The sequence below is a fragment of the Centrocercus urophasianus genome, unplaced genomic scaffold (genome assembly GCF_019232065.1).
Source record: "Centrocercus urophasianus isolate 14NV4802_14NV808 unplaced genomic scaffold, USGS_Curo_1.0 seq_15, whole genome shotgun sequence".
NCBI lineage: Eukaryota > Metazoa > Chordata > Aves > Galliformes > Phasianidae > Centrocercus > Centrocercus urophasianus.
Window position 1 is genome coordinate 7673451 of NW_024884697.1, and position 22150 is coordinate 7695600.

Here is a 22150-nt window from a genome sequence, read left to right on the forward strand (position 1 = left end):
GCCGCCCCCCCGCCCGCACGCCACTCGCGCCCGGGGGCTGCCTCCTTTTCCGGCCCGCGGCGTGTGCGTGAGAGGGGCTTGAAGTTACCCCGGAGGCGGCGGAGGAGAGGCGCGGGTCCGGAGCGGCTGTTGGCGGCGGCGGGGCGCGGCGGGGCGCGGCGGGGCGCGGAGCCCACCCCCATCACCTGTTACCTCCGCTCCCCAGGTTGCCTGAAGTTCCCCGGCGGCGCCCGGCAGGACGGGGAGCGCCGCGGCTTCGGCTCGCAGGGACCCTACAGTGGCTGCTGCAGCATGGGCTGGCTCAGGGGGATTGCCTTGCTTTCCTTGGGAGTATTATTAGCAGGAAGAGTGAACTGCCAGCATGTGAAGAATAACGTGCCAAGACTCAAATTATCCTATAAAGGTAAGTCTGTTGTTCTCTCTTATTCTTGGATTCCCGCTCCTCCTTGCCCGGTCACCCTCCCCCCCCCCCCAACCTCCCGCCCGCTCCTCACCTTCCTCCCGTCTTTCCTTTATCTCTGGAAGGGGAAACTGTTGTATGGAGAAATTTCTGAGAAAACACTTAAAAAAAACACTCCGTGCTCCTGTACCCCGCAGTTTGAGCACAAAGAGTTAGTTGCGTTTGCAGACAGGGACTGGGGATCGTGCTGATCCACGAAAAGTGTTTTCTGCCTTCTGCTATTCCATCGGACTTTACTCTTTAAAACGATGAGCCTGGCCACTCCGCTTATCCCTCGTTCTGGGCACGGACTGCAGCCCCGGTACAGATCTCTTTCAGGCAGCGTGAAATAGATGAAGCTTTATATTTCCCCTTTTTAGGCATGAAATGGTTAATTTTCAAGTCATGAATATTCAGTCTGTAAAAATCTGACAATCAGATGCCTAACATAAGCAGTAGATGGTGGGTTTGCCAAGAAACTATAAACTGAAAGGAGCAGATCAGTCCAGAACAGGGGGAAAGGACTGTTATGCACTGGAAAGCACTGCCTGTGGATGTTGAGTGCAGCGCGATTTATTTGATCTGAGGTTGTGTTTGGTGTAGTCTGATGCGTTTCATTAAAGATCACAGGGAAGGTGTAACTGAAGAAAGAGCTCTGAGATTACGTTTATGTGGAAATTGTGTAATACCACTCATGCTGCAATTGTCAGTAATTAACTTTTGTACCATATTGCTAGCATTAAGAGAGGGCTCTGAAGTAGGCAGATTCTTTTCTTCACCAGAGTAGTTCCTCTGTAAGTACATTTTCAGGAGAATGCACAAAATCCGAAGAATATGTAACTGGGAAAGAAGACTGAGATGTAGGGGCTGTAGAGCATTGTTATTAAAAGTGTGTGTGTGTGTGTGTGTGTGTGTGTGCATTTTTCTCAGTAAAGCTGCTTTCTTATAATTCTCAGATTATTGGAGGTTGGGAGAAGGAGCAGCAGCTCTGATTCTGAGGGAAGGGAGGAAAAGTATCACTCTACGGTGGAAAAGAGAACATGTGTGTGCACGCCTGGTCAGAGATGTCAATCCCAGTTTACAGTATAGTGGCAATACATCTCTTGCCAGTAGAAACACATTTCCTATTTTTTTTTCTTTTCATTTTTTTGCATGCTGCAGATGAGAGGGGGAAAGTCCTCTCTGATATGAGGCAGATGTCATTTTAACGCTCCAGTTAAAAAAAAAAAAAAAAGAAAGAAAGAAAGGAAAAAAAGATATTAACACCTGCAAAACTTGGATGCATTGTATGCAGTAAATACATGTGCAGAATTTTATTAAAGAATACTCATATGCATATTTGTGTGTGTTTAAACATGAAAGGATTTATGTGAAGAGTTAAAGGGGTTCAGAATGTGTTTGTTTAGTTTTCATGAGAGAAGCCATTTCTATTTTACACAAAATTGAATATTATGAATAATGTAGACTGAAGAAAGCTTCTACCATAACTACATGTCCAACAAAAATCATTAAAAACCTCTTAATTGATTCCAAACTTTCACAATCATGCCTAAACGAAGATTAGTCCATGGAAGCATTAATCCTATAAAAATATCCTGTAAAGGGGTTTAATGGCTAATTAATTATTGTTTATTATTTTTCACCCTTTTAAAGTTTATTGACGGATCAGGTCTGCTCCCCCCACTTGCACAGGCTGATCTTAGAAACCAAAGGATGGCCTAATCTGGTTGGCAGTGGTTTTTTATTCCGATGCTACTGTATCCATATGCACTTTAGCAACATTTTGCTACTCCATTGATTGGTTGCTTTCCAGTTTGAGCCTTGCTGGGCAAAAAGGTCTAATTCTCATTTTGTGAGTATATCAGACACTAAATTTTGATACAAAGCCAGTCCTATATGCACACAACAGGAAACAGAAAGAAGCATTGACACTGTTTTTGTAACTGCTGGGTCGCTGTAAAAAGATAATGAGTTCAAATGCTAAGCAACCCTGCTTCCTCCCTAGCAAAGAAAGTAAACACATGTTTAATTCAAAGCAAGTTAAAGTTAAGTCTGAAGACTTACAGGAATTCTCACTCTGGCCTTTGATTCATATGTGTACTTAATCACATATTTGACTTAAAACATGTGTAACCCTAAAAATCAAATGAGAGCACTCACATGCTTAACGTTAAGTACCAGTGTAAATGCTTGGCCAGGTCAAGAGGAGCGTGTTGCATGTGCTGCTGCATTGATCCCTCAGAATAGGGATATCATTATTAGCCAGGGGAAACTAAGCCTTATCAGCTGGTGCTTTTCAAGACAAATTTTCCTTCCAGCCTAGTGCACAGATAAATGTTAACACTTTGGCTAGGAACAGCTTGGAGAGCTGTAGGTATTGAAAATATGTCTTTCAGGCACTCGCTGAATACCTTACATGCTAATATGCATCTCAGGTTATACCTCACTGTTGGGTGGTGCTACATGATTTATCTCTATCCAAACTCCTCGCCATTAGGATAAGAAACTCCCCAGTCACTGATCAGTTCTGCCTCTCTTTAAAGAACTGTGGTTGAGTAAAATAAGACTTATGATATTAAAAAGAACAGGTGGGGTGTAAAGTACAAGCCAACTGACTTCTCTTTTCAGTGGCTGTCATTGTTCTTTAACATGCATGCTTGTTTTTTTTTTTTTTTATTATTATCTAAACAAATACCTTGGAGCTAATTGTCGGTGCTTTACTTCAAAAGAAAAACAAGGATGCATTTTAAAGTCTTGTTTTTCTCGACTGCTGGATGTCAAACATGGTTAAAAAGCTCAGGCATTTGCTTTAAAAGTTAGTGAAATGAGTCATGAAGGGTTAAAGCCCTGCCAACCCTGATTTCCTATGGTCACTTGTTTTCAAAGGTCCAGCATTAGCTCTGCCATTTCCCAGGTTGCTGGACAGAAGTTTTGGTGAACTCCCATTTTTGCTTCCTCTTAACTTCTTGTCACTCAAGTCTTGTAGCAGATTTAGAAGCATCCTAAGGGCACACTGCAGATAGGAAGGGGAAGGGAAGGTGTGTAAATGCATATATTAAGGCCATGTCTGCGGCCTGAAAAGGTTCTTTCTGTTTATTGTAAAACAGAACTCTGGTTATTTGGCTTACATCACCTTGATTTTGAGGTGTATTAAAGGAAGAAAATTTGAGGAGAGCATTGGGGAAATCCTTGTTCAGCTCAGGTCTGTGGAGAAACTGAACTCCTGTTCAGTAGCTCCAAGCATTTTCCTCTCAGTGCATGGATTGGGAAGGTTTTACAAGGATGATATCTATCTCCTTATTTCACTCAAAGAGAATTAATATGATTAAGGGCCTGATCCAAAGCTCACTGAAGTTGGTAAGTTCTAGATCACAGCCAAACAGCTACAAAACTGAAAGCTCAGCTGAGCCCCTCAACTTCAGAGTTCCTCTATGTGTGTCCTTCAAAGATTCTGTGTCCTTATTATAGAGTTAACAAGAAGCGCTATTGTTGACATGCCAAATGTAATGGAATCTTTCCTTAAAAATGTGATGGCTTTTTGTTGTTGTTTTTTCAATTAAACGGGCTTGACTCTCAACACGGCTGTAAGTCTCTATGCTGTGTCACCAGGTCACAGATTGTGTTCGGGAAACTTCTATTGAACAGGGAGTTATCAGAAAGATGGTGACGAAGCTGAGTGTGCAAAGTTTAAAACAATAAATACAGCCTTAACTCCAGATGGATTTTTTTGCATCGTTCATTGTTTCTTATTTTCTTTTGCTGTCCTCTGCATGGGGGGAGGTAATGTCACAAGCAGAGACAGAACCATTGACAGTAACACTTAAATATAAAAATATAAGTCCCAAAAAAGAGTTTCCATTAACAGTTCCCTGACTTACAGATTTTTCCTAAAGCAGCCCCAATTTCTCCACGAGTAAAACTTGTGAACCCAACTTTCTCAAATCCATCTGTTGCATCCTATTTTTCTGCTGAAAATTACTAAATGCTGTAAGTATGTTTTGTAAGAGTACATGTGTGGTTCTTCTTTGTTATTGTTGCTCAATTGGATACATATTACTTGAGAACAAATAAGTGGAAAAGCATTGCACACAGATTTAGCTCTATTAGTCCCTGGCTCAATTTCAAGTCATATTAAAAATAAGTGTTTTGTTTAAAATTGGAGTGATAGTAAGAACTGCTCCGTCCTTGACATGCAGTTGATTTACATCTTTATGTGATGGATTTTTATATGGATGAAATCCTGGCCACAGCGAGAGAAATGGCAAAGCTTCTGTCCGATTCAATCAGTGCAGCACATTGTGACGAGGGAGGAATGACACTGCTCTGAATTACCTGTATGTATGCTAGGGTAAATGTGATACTCGGTTTAGGTTACTGACCTAGTTGGGTTGTAGCTGATGACCTGCTGGTAGGTTTGATTGTGGTTTTTCCTTTCAATCAAACTCAATTCAGTAACTCCATAAATATGGAGAAAGCAGGCCAGAGTGGGAGAAGGACAAGGGAGAGGAACCTCAGCCAGCACAGGCTTTCTTGAGCTGGGACCACTATTTAAGTTTGTCTCAGATTTCAAAGTATCTCTTTAAAAAGCCTCATGCTTAAACTCAGAGATAAAAGCCTCTCTAACATGCTTGAAAAGGAGAAGAAGGGCAGCCTAGATTTGGGAAGAAGACTGGGAAGGAAGGCAAGCCATTAGGCTCATCACACCGCTCAGCTTCCACCATTCCTGCACAGGGTTTCTGCATTGCCTGGCACTCTGTGTTCTTACCATTATCTCAGTGCAGGCTGGAAGCAATGAAGACATCAGATGCAGCCATAGATTTTGTCAGAATTTTTTTTTTTCTTCTTTCCCCATAAATACTGAGTACTTAAACTCTGTGTGTTGCTCTACCTTGCCTTGCTTGAGTGGGGTCTTTATGAGACATGGGAACTGTTAGGAGAGACCATAGAACAACCCAAATGAATCTTGCCTGCCTCTGTCATGTCCCACATGCTGAATGTAGGGAAAAGCTGATAAAGAAAATGCCTGAGCTCAGATCTTGCCTATATAGGGAAATTTTCAGCTCACTAATTAGGGCCTGTAACACACAGAGTAATTGGAACAAGGAGGGTGAAAACCTAGCTCAACATTTCACTTTGCATTTCCAACTTTCCCATTTAATTCCAGTGGAAAAAGTGGTTTCTGAATTACAGAGCCTGCCTTTTCTGAGAAGCTGAAGTTCTTATAATTCTTTGTGCTGCAGGGATTGCAAATGACTGAATTGTTCATGGCAGGTGCTGTACTGACAGCAGTGGACAGTCTGCTTTTTAGCTGTGTACAAGGTGTGCAGCACTTACCCCTGCTTTTTATTACAGCAGCTTTAAAACTCTTCTAGCAATCAATTCAAGCATCTGTATTTTCAGTGAGTTCAATGGATCTGCTGATACATAAAGTGTTTCTAAAAATCTGCTTCTGTGCTTGAAGTCTTTCTGATCAGGTCTGAAATACCTACCTGTTTGTTTGCTTGCTTGCTTTTTTTTTTTTTTTTCTTTTCTTTCTTTTGTATGTATTTATTCCATAAAACTTAGCAGAGCAATATTTAAAATAAGAAACCCAGTCTTTGCAGGTTGCTACAATGTAAATGGATTATTTATGATAATCTCTTCTGAATATGCATCTACATATACAGAAAGAACTTACATGGAGCTCCATCCAAGAAGAAACCACTAAATGATTTGTATTTTCAGTTCCTTCTTTTTGCTTAGAAGTGTGTTTCAGGCTTTATTTAATGCATGGCTGTAATCTGATCCTTTTAATATGATTTAGGTTTGACTAATCACTGGTTCAGTGTACAACCTTTAATGCCCACAACTGGTATTAAGGAGACATCATTTTATTTATTCCTGGGCCACAGGCTTTTTGTCTTACACACACCCAGAAGATAGCAATGGAAGCACAGGTAATACAGAGTTGTTCCAATAGTTTGAACATTTTCTATAACAGTTGAAGCCTGGCTTGACCCTGAAGGAAAATCATATCTTTACCTGGGGCAGTGCCTGAGTGATGGAGAGGAAAACAAATCCTTCTGAGTGGTGTCAATGGTTGTGACATTTTCCAGTTGTTTGAAAGCTAAAAAGGATAAGGCTGTCTTCAGGCTCCCACACGTTCATTTTTTTTTTAAGGAAATATGTGGGGTAGACCCCGTCAGTTCTATGTCAAAATTTTAAATGGAAGTTCTGTAGCTCATCCTGGTGCACTTGTTAATTAAGGTTACATGTGAAAGTTGCTGCTGGTGTTGTACTGGGGCTGGTGGGCGATTCAGCAAATTCTTTCCCTTGCAGGATTAAAGCTCCCTTCAGGAATGTCTGCAAGTTCACGGTCCTCCCACATAAAGCCTTCATATAGGTTAGCTGCTCTCTTGCAGTAACAGCTGTGGATGTTGAGAATAACTGCGGGGATCGTACATTTACTTGACTTTTCCTATTTTTTTCCAAGTGGGACAGTGCACAAGAGAAAGGGATGGCCACAGCTGTTTAGAGCATCAAAAATCTTAAGAGTGCTGTAGCCTTTCTCCTGCACAGTAGGAGTTCTCTGCGGTATCTTTCTCGCTCTTTTTGACTGACTATGTCAGTCACATTAAGCTCTTGTTACTGTCAATGGGTGGAGAGGGGAACCTCCAGAGAGCTAATCTTAGGCTAGGCGCGCTGAATGAGACTTTAAGGGCGCACATCACTCTTCAGCGACTGGAAAGGAAATTAAGCTCCTTGTTCATTCATTTAGTTTTTTTCCTTACTCAGGAGGAGGATATCAAAAGAAGGTACCAGTTAAATGCTGTGGAAGAATTTAGGCTGTGTCTTGATCTCAAAACAGCCAAATTTGAGAATGCGTCTCTGTCCAAATGAGCATTTAAAGCTGTTAAAAATCTGACTACCTACACCTACGTATGCCCTCAGTTTCTGATCTGGAGGTCACCTGCGATTCGATGTAAATTTGCATCAAACCTTCAGTCACAGAGAGAAATATACAGTACTACTAAATTCTTCATTGTTCTTAAAACAATTCCCTAACTTACATTTCCCATGTCTCTCCTCCTTAATAAGCTTGTTCCAAATCCAATGACACATGCTGCAAGTGACTGTCTGGGGCTGCAGAGCTTTACTAATTTAATAGCTTAATCATTCAGAGCTTTCAATAAGCTGTCCCCTGACCAGTTCTACTACTTTCTGAAGGTTTTTAAACTTTAAATAAAAAAATTTTCAAGACCCAATCTTTTATAAGGTGGTTTGTACGTAAATATGCAAATGTGCATGTACAATCTAAAGGGCAGGTGCCCGAACACTCAGTCTTCCCTTTTCAGTTGACCTATTTCATTACTGAGTGCAGGATGAAACCTAATTTAGGTTCATTTCTAAAAATTCTAAGTTTGACTTACACTTTTGGGGATTCTTTTCTCACCTTGGTGATTGCAAATTCTCCTTGAGCTGGACTCATCTACAGAAATCTGTGCAATGTGTGAGCATTACTTTGTGTCACATCTCATTTTAATCCTTTACTGCTTGATAGCCAAACATGGCAAAGTCAAAAGTTTTTAACATTCCTCTAATGTTTTAAAATTGTTTGACACATGTTGGGCTGCTTGCTTATCTCTCCAGCTGAATGTTGCAGAAACATTAGAAGTGAGCAGTCAAATAAAATTCTCATCTCTTATAAATATTTTCGTGCAAAGTTGGATCTTGCAGGGAACAATTCCAGGAATGAAGTAGTTATTTGCTTTCAACTTGTGCAAGGAAGAAAAAGAAAATTCTCCTTTACTCTCCACTCTAATGAAGCAAAGCTCATGTTGGTTCTGACGGCCCCTCTTGGCTCCTTTTGAAATTCCAGCCTTGTGTGAGAAAAGGACACAAAAAAGCTCTGTGAGATAATTTAAAGGATTTAGAGCTGCCTTTCAAAGGGGAGGGGTTGGTGGCCTTTTCTAGAGGCAACAGAGGATAAATACAGCTCACAAGCATCCAAAAGAGCTGCAGAGAGTGCAGGATACAGCTTTCATCAGCAGCTGACACCGGAATAGCTATCCTTTGGTATACACAGATCTGACACCTGGCACGGAACATACTGAGGTCTCTTAAGATGAAGGAAAGATTCGAAGGTGTTAATGTTAGTTTTACTTCCTGTATGGATTTCCCAGTGCAACTTTACTACTTTTTACATAAACATGTAGTCTAAAATGGCTCTGACTCCTGGTAGAGCTCTTTTTCTCCAAACACAACAAAATTCATATCAGCAATGATGAGTGTTGGTCTGTAATACCTGTAGGTTAATCTGATCTCATCCCCATCATGCAAGTCAGTGTATATATCTCTGTTGTGCTAGCCCTATATGATAGGTATAACATTCTTTCAGTTAATGGGAAGGGCAGCAGAAATATCTTTTTGTGGATAACAGTAAGAAAATTTTATCTTCCAGATTACTTTCTCATCTTCTTCACTAATACAGCAAATGAACAGCGACATCAAGACTTCTTGTTTCAACTGCTTACGAAGAACAATATAAATGAATTTCTGAATTGCATAGTCCGGAAATCACTTTATTTTTAAATTGCTGCTCTTCCAAGATGTGTCAGAGACCATCAAGTGAGAGTAAATGTAAATTCAGACGTACAGGAAGGCATGTTAACATTTTAAAAGAACCCTTGTTGTCACTTATCTGAAATGTTCTAAACATTAACAAGACAGTATTTGAAGGATGTCGGTTGTGCAGTTATCAGGATGGTAACCCTTCCCTCACATTGCTGTTCAAAATATGAATCCTCAGTCATACATACTGTAGTCATAATAACTGACCTCAAAGAATTGGGCAAGCAAGATTTCATCTCATGAGAAAAGATTTAGAAATTTATAAAATTTGAAAGAATATTCCATATAACTCTTCTTAAAGGAATGTTTTGAAAGTAAAAATGATTGTTGGACATTTTGGTTTTCTTTGCAGTCTCGAGTATAGAAAGCAAAATTTATATAAATTTATCATTCTAAACTTTTCAGATTTTCCCAGACCCTTTTTCCATCTGTGATGTTTTACTCCGTACAGGGAACAGTAGTCTACTGAGTATTTTACTTCCTTTTCTGACATCCCTTTTCAATTTTGCGTCTTTCATCATTCTTCTAACACCCATTGCAACTCTTTAGTGGACAACAGTCATGCAAATTAGGAAAGTTTTTTTAGCCTCATCCGCAAGTGGAAGTTGGAGGTTAACAGAAACCCAACACCATGGCTGAAGGTACACAGGAAATCTGCACTGTAACAGGAATGAAAGAAAACACCATAAATGTGAAATCCTATTAATTCTTTGGCTCTTCTCTGTCAGCTTCTTCACCTCAAAGTGATATTAAGTAATCTCATGAGGAATTGCTCAAGGTCAGAGACTTGCTGTGCTTATTCAGCGCTATATCCACTCTCAGAATAATCTCATTAATGTATATATTCAAAATTCAGCCAGAACTTAGTTTTGATCAACATACAAAGACCTTACGGGTATATTAAAGTCATTACAATATTATATTCACAAATCTGTTTGTTTGTAACATGAAACAAGTGCCTTTTATCCAGAAAGGCCATACAAATTAATGCAATTTAGATATTCTAGATGGTTCTATGTAGGATAACTTTACAATATTTTTTGGACTTTCTACCTTTATTTCACACTAAACACACTGTGAAGGTGATTACAGATGGCTTCATCTGAAGAAAAGGAACCTTTATGTTTAGTCTTTGCAATTCTGTCTGCAGAAGTATGTGAGAGCTTGCAAGAACCTGGCCCAGTTCTTTAAGTTTAAACTAGACCTCTCCTTTTTACTTTTGTAACCATAGCAGAAAATCAACTTGAAAAACAAAGGGAGAGTAAGATAATGCTTTTTTTGTGTGTGTGTGCTTATCAGACAAAACTAAAAACCTTTAGACACTTCCCTTTCCACTCAGTCTGAACATACCTTAACAGAGGTGTCTAATACTCCTCTGCCCTTACATGCATATGTGCTTACCAAGAGATTCTGAACTCTAAACTTCTTTTTCTTTCCATACACAGTCCTTTTTATCACTCTCCATGCCCCATGCTTTCCAGCCATCTCCAGGAGAAGTGCATCCCTTCTCTGTCACTGGGGAAATATTTGCTAATCAGCTCAGTCAGATATAATTGCCTGTCATTTGTGACTCGCTCATTGGAAAACAATAGCCTAACAGCCTTAGTTCAAATCTCATAATGAGGATTAACTGCTATAATAAATTCAGAAATGGAATTATGCATCTCCATAAGATTCCTAAAATAAATAAGAGATTGCCTGTTCCCTCTGTCAGCCTGGCCTCTGTGAAGATAAAATTGGTTGTTTGTACATTCCACGTATCTTGTATGGGACATGTAAATTTTATCATTAGTGAACAAACACGAGGAATTTCTTTGCTTTGCTTTTATGCTTTCTCATGCCACTTACATGATGTCATGGTTGCTTTGAATAACATTCTTCTTCTACAATACAATACCGATTTTCATGCTATTAATTAAGAAATACAGAAGAGACACATACATGGTTTTGGTGAGGCAAAATTCTGTAGTTTGACTTGTTAGACTAAGATATCTTACGAAAGCATATTTTTTGTGTTGGTTTGGTGATGCTAGAAAAGCTAAATTCAATTCTGGAGGCTGCCATTCAGATCATCAGAAACCAACACAAAAGATTCAGTTTACTGAAGTAAAGAAACTTTTGCATTTGCCTTCTCATTATCAAATCTCATGTGTACTATTAATCTATATTAGAAATTTTAAGCTATTAGCAATTATCCTCATGTAAATCAAATATAACTTCATTAAATGATTGTATCTGCAGTGGTGCAAGAGAGAAGGGAATTAGACCACTGATACTGCTAATTGACATTGCTCCAAAGAGAATGAGGACAAGACTGAGCAACACGCCTTCCATATTTTAACATGATTTGCATAGATGAGTCTATAAGCAACTTTTTAAAGGACATTTCTCATAATTGCCATTCTCTTAAAACTGTTTTCTGTCAGTGTGTAGGAATATGACAAATGCTGAATTTCGTTTCACTGGAGGTTCACCACCATTACTATGCATACAAACTATTTTACCTTATGCCAGACATATGGTAGTGATCAATGTATGTAAATTGTATGAGGAGAAGTGAAATATGACTTTTTAGGCTAGGAAGCATGTACTTGTTTCTGGTTATAAGACACTGGAACTTTAATTCTTATAACAAATTTTCTTTGAAAATAAAAGCTAGTGAGCAGGAAGAGTAGCAATAATTTTTGATAATCACCATGAAGGAACAATACTGTCCTGAGCAGAGCAACTCAGTTAGACTCTTTGGACATCAGGATTTAGCAGAGAATTGCTTGCATATGCCAGCCAAAAGATAAGCCTGTGGTGTGCAGAGATGAAGAGATGAGCTGCTATGGGTCCACTTTTTAGTGAGTCCATACCATGGGCTCAGCAGCACAACTCAAGTTTTTCCAAACATAATGTTTTAACAGAAAGGTATATTCTGTTCACTTTCATCCCTAGACATCATGTTCGTGCATCCATCATGCATCCATCATGAAATGCAACCTATTCTAAAAAGTCAGGTTTTCTTGAGAGTTTGAGTTGTTTTGTTGGATACTGACTGATGGAGAAAAAAAACACATAGCTTAAATCAGTTCTGCCTTTCAAATACTTTTCAAAATTGCTCTCTCTCAGCCCTTCCTTGAGAAACTGATTCTAATTTTGTGACGAAAATGCATTCACTTTGTACTCAAGTTTTTGTTTTTTTTTTTTGGTTCTCGTTTTTTTTTTTTTCTTCCTTTTTTTTTTTCTTTTTTTTCTATTTCATATTCAGTATTGCAGAGCAGGAAACTAATCTAGAGTCTGACAGGCCTTTATTCTAAGGTATTGTCATATTCTTCAATCTGAACTGAAAATGGACAGATCACTGGCTTTCATAAATGTGCTGAGAAGCTGTCAAAGCTCTTATTTGCATGTGAATGGTCAGTCGAGATATGAAGAGAGATATGTAAATAATTCTGCAGCTAGCTCCTGACAAAGATTGTTGCATTTCAAAGTGCTGTGAAAAGCAGTACCATAAAACTTTAACCTATTCACAGGTATGGAAACTCCCATGCCTTAAATAGATTTATTGTAATGATGACCATTTGGGGAAAAGTGAATCTTACAAAGCAAGATCAAGTTTTCCACAACTATACATTTTCTGCTTCTTTTAATATTAAAAAAAAAAACCAACCTTTTCTTAAACCTTAAACCTTCTCTTCCTCCCCAAGGGGGAGGGGGGTGGGGAGGGGGGTGGGGGGGAAGAATAGAAAGAAATAATAAAGGAAGAACAAGACCTGAGAGGTAAGCAGATATAGACCTTCACTGAAGAACCAGAGGAAGGAATGGAAGGAACGTAAAGGGTATGAGTATTATTCTGAATCGTGTCTGTTAGTGCCTACTCCAAGAGACATTCAAAATAATTCATTATTTGAATCTGGTTTACAAACCACTCAGCGTTTCACTATTCTCCACTGTTGCACTTCAATATGTGTTTAACTGGGTAGGATAGGTAGATGGTTTAGTTTAATGCTAAACATATCCTTCAAAAGGTGCAGTTCTTCATGCATGCAGTGGAGCAAAATAAATGAAAATAAGACAGTAGAACAAGGAACATGGAGTAAAGTAAAAATCTTAATAGGCTCTGTGCCAGACAGTTTTCTATATGTTTTATTGTACTTTGTGTCTGCATAGAATTGGCATGTGTATACATGGAGAGAGAAAGATTTACTAAGCCTTTCATGCCTGAAACAGCTCCAAAAAGTGTGATTAGGCAGGCACAAATGGTTCCAAAGTAAAGTTCACCTCAGAAAGTGCTGTGAATTATGTACTGTTAATCATGAGATAACGTGGGACTGTTGCTGTTGTTTACCGAGCAATAATCATTTTCCTTGATATTATTTTGTAGTTTCCATCTACTTACCTCAAAATACCATGATGTGTTTCATTCCAGCTCCATAATTCAGTAAATAGTTCGTGTCACCCCTGTTGTCAGTTATAGCACATTTTCTTTCTCAAAAAGATTCTGTGCACTAATTTGATCTGGTTAAATTATGCTGAAAAGGATTCACAGAAACAAAGTTAAATGCCATTTCATTCACTGAATTTAGAAAGGGCAATTATTCAAAGGCTCTGGGATTTGCTAAATCACACTAATATTCCTGTCTGAGTATTTATGAGAAGATTAAAAATGAAAATAAAAGAACTGATGTTACAAATTCCTACTCACACGAGTAGTGCAACTGATTTTAACATACATGGCACTCTGGTGTGAAGTGCCCTTTTGGGAGGCTTTGTATGTTCTTCTTCACATGTGGAATAATAATCCATAAAAAAATAAGCAATTATTATTTGGAACACTTGAAACTGTTGAGCTTTGCCCAGTTAATGGGAAGAAATGAGGCAAACGCTGTTCAAAATGTTGTTCTGTTTCCAAATTAAATAGTTTTTATCCAGTAACAGTCTCTCTTGATTCTACTTATGACATAAGATCCACACTGCTCTAAAATACCACAAGAAGAGCATTCTTTGCCTTGTTGTGTTTTGGAACATCCTCATGTCGAGCGGGACACAAAAATGTCAAGTGAAGTCTCCACAGCAACTCTGGCTCAGCCTGGTGGATTTTTGAGTCATTTTTAGGATATGTATAAATGTCAATTAAATTTTTTTTTTTTTAAATGTCAAAGCAAGTTTTAACTTAGTTTGTGAGCAGTGGAGTACATTGTGTCTTACTTTATCTCAGTTTTCCCTTCTAAAGGCCTTTCATTTCACATATTCTATGTAGAATTCTGTGTACATAACATAGAGCACAAATTAGATACAAGTCAACCTTGAAGCTGTTCCACTGATTTTAGCACAGTAACTTTAGATAAGTAATACTTAAGTCTTGCAATAGATTTTCCATAATGAAATCGTTCTGTTTCAGTAACCATTCCCATATCTTTCTGAAGAGGTCACAGTCTTGTGGAAACTTTTGTCTGTTACTGGAGCATTGCTTACTCACTATAGCTATAGCTTGAGGCACTTCGAGTGAAAGTTGCTTCTGCCTTCTTCTCACATGACCTCATATGAAAGGACCCAAGAGCTCTTCTCCACAGTGGAAGACTCCAGAGCTGCTTTCCTGCCACTCTAAATAGCTGCTAACACTAGCGGATGGGTGAGGAATCCCTGCTCCTTTTCAAACATCAGTCTGACAAAGTGGGCCTGCAAGCAATGGCCATGTGCTCCCTCACTCCAGACGTATTTTCAGAGGTCCCTTGGAACACTTTTCAAAAGAGCAAGAGCAATATCAACTCTTATCAGATGTATTTTACAGTGAGGGTGATGAGGCACTGGAACAGGTTGCCCGGAGACATGGTGGATGCCCTGTCCTGGAGATATTCAAGGCGAGGCTGAATCGGGCCCTGGGCAACCTGATCTAGCTGTGCATGTCCCTGTTCATTGCAGGAGAATTGAACTAAATGACCTTTAAAGGCCCCTTCCAACTCTAAGGATCCCGTGATTCTATGATTCTATTCATTTACGGAGACATTTCTATTACCCAAAAAATTATTGTGGCCTATGTGATCACATCTTAAGAAAGTGCAGAAAGTCTCAAATGCAGTAGAGTGTGGTGGAACAGTAACATTTTTCATGTTTTGTAACAGATATACATTTAAAGAAGGAAATAAAAAGAATGCTTTCTATTAAAAATAGGAGTGGAAACAATTTGTGGCATAAAATCCAATAGGAAAAACATTTACTTTACTGATCTCTGGTGGAGGTGGCTATGAAGCCTTTCACTAGGCTGGAATGGCACATCAATTTCATTAGGGTTGTTACTTAAACTGTATCAACAATCAGTACAACCCACGGAGTATTTCCCTAGTTAACAGGTACGTGCTGCTGTGGAACAGCGTTGTCCTAACACTTCAGTAGTGCTAGCTGATATTAGAAGGTAGAAAATGCATTATATAGTAATATATACACAAAAGATTTGTATCTGTCAAGGAGATCACTTACTGTAAGAAAGTCTATGATCCTGTTCACTTGATAAATAGAGGATGTGCAGGCATCAGACGTGTGTAACATTGCCAGCCAGCAGCAGGGTATGTGGAATATACATGCAACATGAGATACTCCTTCACTTGCCTTGTTGTACTGAAATCAGAATTTTTTTCCCACCCAACTGTTTGTTCCGATGGGGTATGGGGCATATCTGAGTTCAGTCTATCCCTCTGCTGAACTAAGGGAACAAACTTTCTAAAGTCTGTGAATTCTGAGTGTGTCTTTAGGTGCATGTATGCATTTACCTACATAACATACACAAACATAAAGATATTTACATAACCATGCTTGGGCCAGATTCATAAATAATGCAAAATTACACCACACCCTGCTGCAAGTTATTTTTAGCACTTCCTCAATGTGAATGTCTAATTCAACATTAAGTTTCAAAATAATGAATGATGTGTTTTATGTTTCACTGCGTATAAACATTTTCATTGCATAGTAGATGATTTAAGTGTGAAAGGTCTTGCATTCCTAAAGCTGCTACAGAATGTGGGTGGGAGGTGGATCTTTTCTCCTTTGCTCATACCAGGAAACAAAGAGTATTAGTATTTGTCATGAAGTTTCATCAAGACAGTGTTAACATTACTGGAAGATACATGTGTACGCTGTGGAGAGTGACAGCTTGATTATAGTAAAAACATCAGGTGCTCTGAAAACCAGGACATTGGCTATAGTATTTATAAAGGGTGTTAGCAGTGCTGGTATTGAAACTACCTGATCATGAGCCTTCTACAGCCATCAGTGAGGCCAGATATAAAGGAGATCAATTGTCACTTAAAAAAAAATAAAAAATTCTTCAGGTGTAACTTGAGAGCTATTAGGAACTATGTCTTCTCTCATCCTCTTTCTTTAATCATCCACAGCTGGTCATCAGTAGTCACTGCATGGTACTGGTTTTTGGTCTGGCTGGATATTGCTGTTGTAATGTTCCACCTCCAAGACCAGCCTGGAAATTTCTCCACCAGTGTCAAGATTTATATACAGTTCTGTCTCCAGGAATAAGATGATCCCCAGATATACCTGCTAAGGAACAGCAAAACTCAGCCAGTAAGAAATGAAATGACCATAAAGAAAGATTATTTCTTTTCTTGCAGTCTCCCTATGTTTTAAACTGGAAGCAGAGTGGAATTCTATCCTTACATGCATTAAAAAAAAAAAAAATAACAGAGCTGTTTCTAACAAAAACATTACTCATGCTTGTATCATAGCCTTAACTTTACATTTATTGGCATAAAGGCTAACTTATAAAGCTATGTGGATGTTTGCCATATGCAAATCCATCCATCCATAAATCAGTGTACAGACTGGAGACTGCACAGCTGAAGCGACTGTAATGGTAAATGAAACCTTTCACCACCAGGTCAAATGCAGTTCAGCATATGTAGTAAATGAAAAGCACTATCATACAGGAATTGATTTGTGGTGTGTGTGAAATGAGTGAGTGACCAGTTCATGCTGCTTCATTCACCACTACAACTGGCACTCCAGGTTTGAACTGGCATGTAAGAGCTGAGCTGCAACAGCAAAGTGCTGAAGCAACCTGGCTGATGGTTGCTCTCTCTAAGTCATGCATAAACAGAGAATTTGCCTTGTGGGACTGTCTGGTAGTGTATTACAAAGATTAAGCAGGCGTTTTCCATCAAAATGAATTGTCAATGAAAAAGGAAGTTTCCATTTAATCAAAATTTTCCACCAGTTCTATCCAAATGAAAACATACTTTGGATCATTGCACTGCTCTACGGCACATGATTTTGCACTCATCTGACACTAAACTGTGTGTGAACAGGGTTACAGCAAAGTTTATAAGAACTTCATGTGGTTTAGGTGTTTGCTTTCCCATCTTTTTCTGCACGAGACCAAAACTCCTGTTAAAATCTTTGACAGTATCTCAGAAAACAGCATAAGCATTATATGATGGCAGCACAGCTTAAGACATCAGCACAGCTTAAGACATACAGTCAAGCCTTGTATCCTGACCAACTGGTAAGAATCAACGATGAGTTGTTTATATAGATTAGAATCAGAAGATGCCATGCAAGACTCAGAAAAATTTCAAGATTTCTCAGTTTGAGGATATGACTTGGCCATATCTGGGCTGTTTTTTCCCTGCTAGAGCCTAAGAAAGTTAATCACCCAGACCAGAACAGACAGGTGAAATGATCAAAACAAAAAGCTGTACATTCCTGCGTGTCATTTTTTTTCTAGATTGTCACTCTGTGAAAAGTTCAGCTTTTTGACTGTTTGTCTTAATTTTAAAACAGCTGTTGGAATATTGTAATTTCCCTTGAGGCAAAAAAGTTCTTCAGCTGTACTTATTCCTGCTATGAAGCTATATAGTCCCAGAAAAGCAGTGCTTCATGAAGCTCCTGTGTGAGTTGTGAAGCTCCAAACCATCCTGACCATTGCAGCTAAGTGTTAATGTCAAAACATAGTCCTCAGTATTCACTGCAACAAAAATAGCATTAAAAATGTATTTAATTTTTAGTAGCATTTAATACATGAATTAGAGAAAAAAATATTGTTATTTGTTACAATATGTTGAACAGAACTATTATGTAAATAAGTTCTAAATTATTTGGTCTGTATATTTCATTATTCATTATCCTTCCTTCATAGAAAGCAGATGAGGTGCCTGCTATATTGGATAAAATAAGATTATACCACAGTTGAGAGCTATTGCTCAATTTTTTTAAGAATAAAGCATTTAATATTTTGATAGGTTAAGATGTGCGTCTGCCTTCACACTTCAAGGACATTAATAACGTCAGGAAGACTGTGGCTAAAACAGATAGTCTTCAATTTCATGTTCTAACACAAACTTTCTGTGAGACCTCAGATAATACTTCTGTGCCTTGGCTTCCAGTGTATTCTTACGCATTTGTTTTATTTTCCAGAGATAGTGAATATTTCTCAAAGGCAAGAACTATTTATGCGTAATGGGATTCTACCTGGGCTTTTCAGAAGAAGTGGTATAACTGATAAATAATACAAGTATTTAGTTCAAGGCTCAACCAAATGCCTAAGTACTGAAACTCCTTACTCTTCTTTAAACTCTGAAAAACTTTTTACTCTGAAAGCCTTACTCTTCTTTATTTTTACTCTAGTAAGAAAGCAGTAGAAAAGAGACTTATATATATATGAAAAGAAATGATGAGCAATTCCTTAACAGTATATGCAGATTGATTTCACACACTCAGGTTTAGTCATTCGAAAAGTACCTTCCTGACTGCCTCGCTTTTGCAGCTGAGAAGTGAAATGGAATTTGGAAGACTGTTCATTTTAGACAGTTAAAAAAGGCATTGTTAGTTTAAAAAGTCACTTTTATAGCTTACCCTTGTTCTAAAAGATTATTTTCATGATTATTTCCCATCATGCATTCAAAAGTTGAGAATTTCTGTTTTCCAAATTTCTCCTTTGCATCAAGCAATGCTCTGTATGTGAAGGCTGAAAAAATTTTCAAGTTTGCTACATTCATTCATTTCAGTATGAAAAGACAGTTTTGTTTTACAAAAATGCTGTTGAGGAGATGCAATTTCATTTTCATTCTGATTGATGCTGAAACGCTCTGTGCATTCTCTTGTTTCTTTCTTCCTTTCTTCTTTTCTTTTTTTTTCTCTCTCTCTACATATACATGCATATAATCTGTGGTTTCAGGTGCAGTTTGTTATACTAGTCAGCTGGAATATTCTAGATTATCAGGGGACTTCCAGGTGTCATGCAAGAAGAATGACTGTTTTCCAAAACAAGCTGTGCAGTCCCCTAGGCTCTGGCATAGATGAATATATGAGCGTTATTAAGCACAGAAAACATTTCTGAAAAGTTAATCCCATGTTGTGTTTGAATGTTAAGGAAATCATGTACTCATTCTGAGGGGTTTAACCTTTCTTCAGAAGGTAAGTCTGGAACAAAAGTCCATATTTACAAAAGGTTTTCTTTGTTTTCCATAAGGAATACAATAAAAAAAAAAGAATTTCTCCTTTGCTAGAATTGCTGTTTCCTTGATGTAAGTACTCATTATCACTGTTGATTTACTCAAATACTGGTTATTACAGTAATAATAAGTGACAAGCTCTGTGTTATTTTGAAATAACACACATTATGGTTCACATCATGTCTTCAGAGACTCAAGTAATGTGTTATTTCATATTGACAAATGCTCCAAAGTGTTTGCTCTTATGAATAAAGATTTCTGCATGTAAATTGACTTTGAAGTGCACACTGTGCAACAGCATTTGGATGTTGGGCTTCACCACATTAATCCTTAACCTCTGTCACCTTCTGCTAGTATTACTACTTTCCATACTCTGGCACTTTTTCAAAGCTAACTGGAAGACACCAGTGGACTTGATTAGTCCTTTAAACTAGTTGTTCCTGATTGTGAGATTCTGGATAAATTCTTATCCTTAGTATCACTTTATGAAGGTGTAATCTGAAGCCTATTAAATTAAATGTCTTCCAATTTATTTAAGTTGCATATAAATTAGGTCATAGTCTCTGGTTATAGATGATGTTACAACATTATTTCTCTTCTCAAGCTCAATTCCAACAGCTGGCATTACTTGGAGAGGCAGGGCAAAGTACAGTGTTATTTGCCTGAAATTTCTGACAAAATAATTTAAGTGATATGTCAATGGCACTGAATCTTGCTATGCAAATTAGAAAGTGCTTTAACCTGCAGAACTGTTAAGGTTAAAGAGCCACTTTTTTTTCACAGGCACCTACCAGCTTAAAATATTTCTTACAGTCATTGATTTGGTCCTTTGAAACCATACTGTAAATATGTGTTACTGAAAATTAAGAATGCTAACAGAAAGTAACATAGGACCTGATGTTACACAGGCTATTCTGGGCCTCAAGGGAGCTGCATTGTGTTCTGTTAGACTGCTCAGGTTCTGGAAAAGCCTTTTGGGATGGATAAATCCATGTCCAAGCATGCCCAATGGAGCCAATTCCATGAGGCTGACAGTGAATTTGCTCTCATAAAAGAAATATCTAAGACTGTTTTGCTGCAAAATCCAGGGGGAAAAAATGGAAAAAAGAAAAAAAAAAAAAGAATATGAATTAAATCATCTGAACATCTTTTCCAGTTCCAGTGAATTTTACCTCCTACATAACATTTCCAATATAGAAAGTATTTCAAGAGGAAAATCTCACATGGATTAATGTTTATTGGTTGCCAAGGCAATAGTTTGGAGACCTCTCCAGCACAAAACAGACATCATAAGCAGAAGTAGGTTAGTATAAGGAGAAAATGTATAGACTATATGGAAGAAAATGTTCCAAGTGTTTGTTGGGGAAAAAAAACCAAAACCATTTTATTTTTCAGGAATAAAAATAAGTAGCTCTAGCAGCTGCCACTGAGATTGACAGCTGCAAAAAAAAAAAAAAAAAAAAAAAAAAAAAAAAACAAAAAAAAAAAACAATTGAAATTTAAAGAAATAAAATAAGTACTGGGAAATTCTGTTCTGTATTTATTTCTGTTCAGAGAATGCCATCGTTAAACTTTTTGTAATCATAAGAGAGTACCAGTATATTGGGCTTTTCCAAACCAAACACAACTGTGGATCTAAACAGAAGAAAGCATTTAAAACAACATTCACTTTGAATTATTTCAAGCCTAACACATATTTACAAGGGCATTTGTAACAGAAACAGGAGCAGAATTCTGTACAGATCTGTTCCAGTGTACAACTGTACCAGATTTTACTACAAGGGTTCCTCAAGAAGGCCTTTATATAAAGTTTCCTTACCACCATCATAGGCTGCCCATATTATGGAGAGAGTTACAATGTTCCTTTTAAGGCTGAACATTGCTCTGATTAATGTTGTTTTGTTTTCAGCCATCTTAACTCTGCAGATCTTTTTGCAGTTCTTCTAAGCAAAACCAGGACTGAGTGATAATGAATTTTTAGATTCTTTGATGGGCTGATTTCAAATTATATGCAGTTTTATCTATACACTTTGATATTTCTAAAGCAGCTCTGAACTTTGTTTTTTCAAAGATAGCTAGTCAGCTAAAGAGTTGAATGCCTTTGAAAATACTGTCTTTTAAGAGACAAGCTGAATCAAAACAATATTGCTCATTCATCCTTTAAAAGTTATGTTTTCTCATCTCTGGCTTGTGGTACACATTTTTTAATGACAATCATTGTTCATGGATCACTTTTAATCAGTTGGCAAAATAGTCTCTATACTTTCTAATGTATATATGCACATTCATATTCTAATATATGTGTACAAATTAAGCTAAATATTAATAATACATTGTATTATGGGAAGAATATGTATATAGAAACAAATGGAAAGTAAAGAAGAAAAGAAAAATATTGAACCTTGAAATCCAAACTGTTTAGACTTGGAAACATATTACCTATTTTTTTTCCTTATGTAGCAGTTTATTTTTCTTAGCATAGTGTTATTTAATGTCCTGAAGAACTAGACCATACTAGTTTCCTGATATTTTTAACTGCACTGGATCAGAGGGCTACTCATTTCTATTGCCATGAAATCCATAGTTCATACTCTCAGCACATCCTGTTTTATTTACATTTCAAGTAATGTAAATGTTTTATTTACATTTCAAGTAA

At 37.8% G+C, this 22150-nt stretch overlaps 1 protein-coding gene across 2 annotated transcripts in view; it reads left to right on the forward strand.

Moving 5' to 3' along the window:
* SEMA3A (semaphorin 3A) overlaps nucleotides 1-22150 on the forward strand; it is a 327247-nt gene that overhangs the window by 157154 nt on the left and 147943 nt on the right. The window contains exon 3 of one of the 2 annotated variants that reach the window (XM_042816191.1): nucleotides 206-403. In XM_042816191.1, the coding sequence (XP_042672125.1) occupies nucleotides 292-403 (112 nt within the window). In that variant the 5' untranslated portion in view covers nucleotides 206-291. Of the gene's footprint in view, nucleotides 1-188; nucleotides 404-22150 lie in introns of those variants that run through there. The other variant, XM_042816192.1, reaches the window with a different exon arrangement.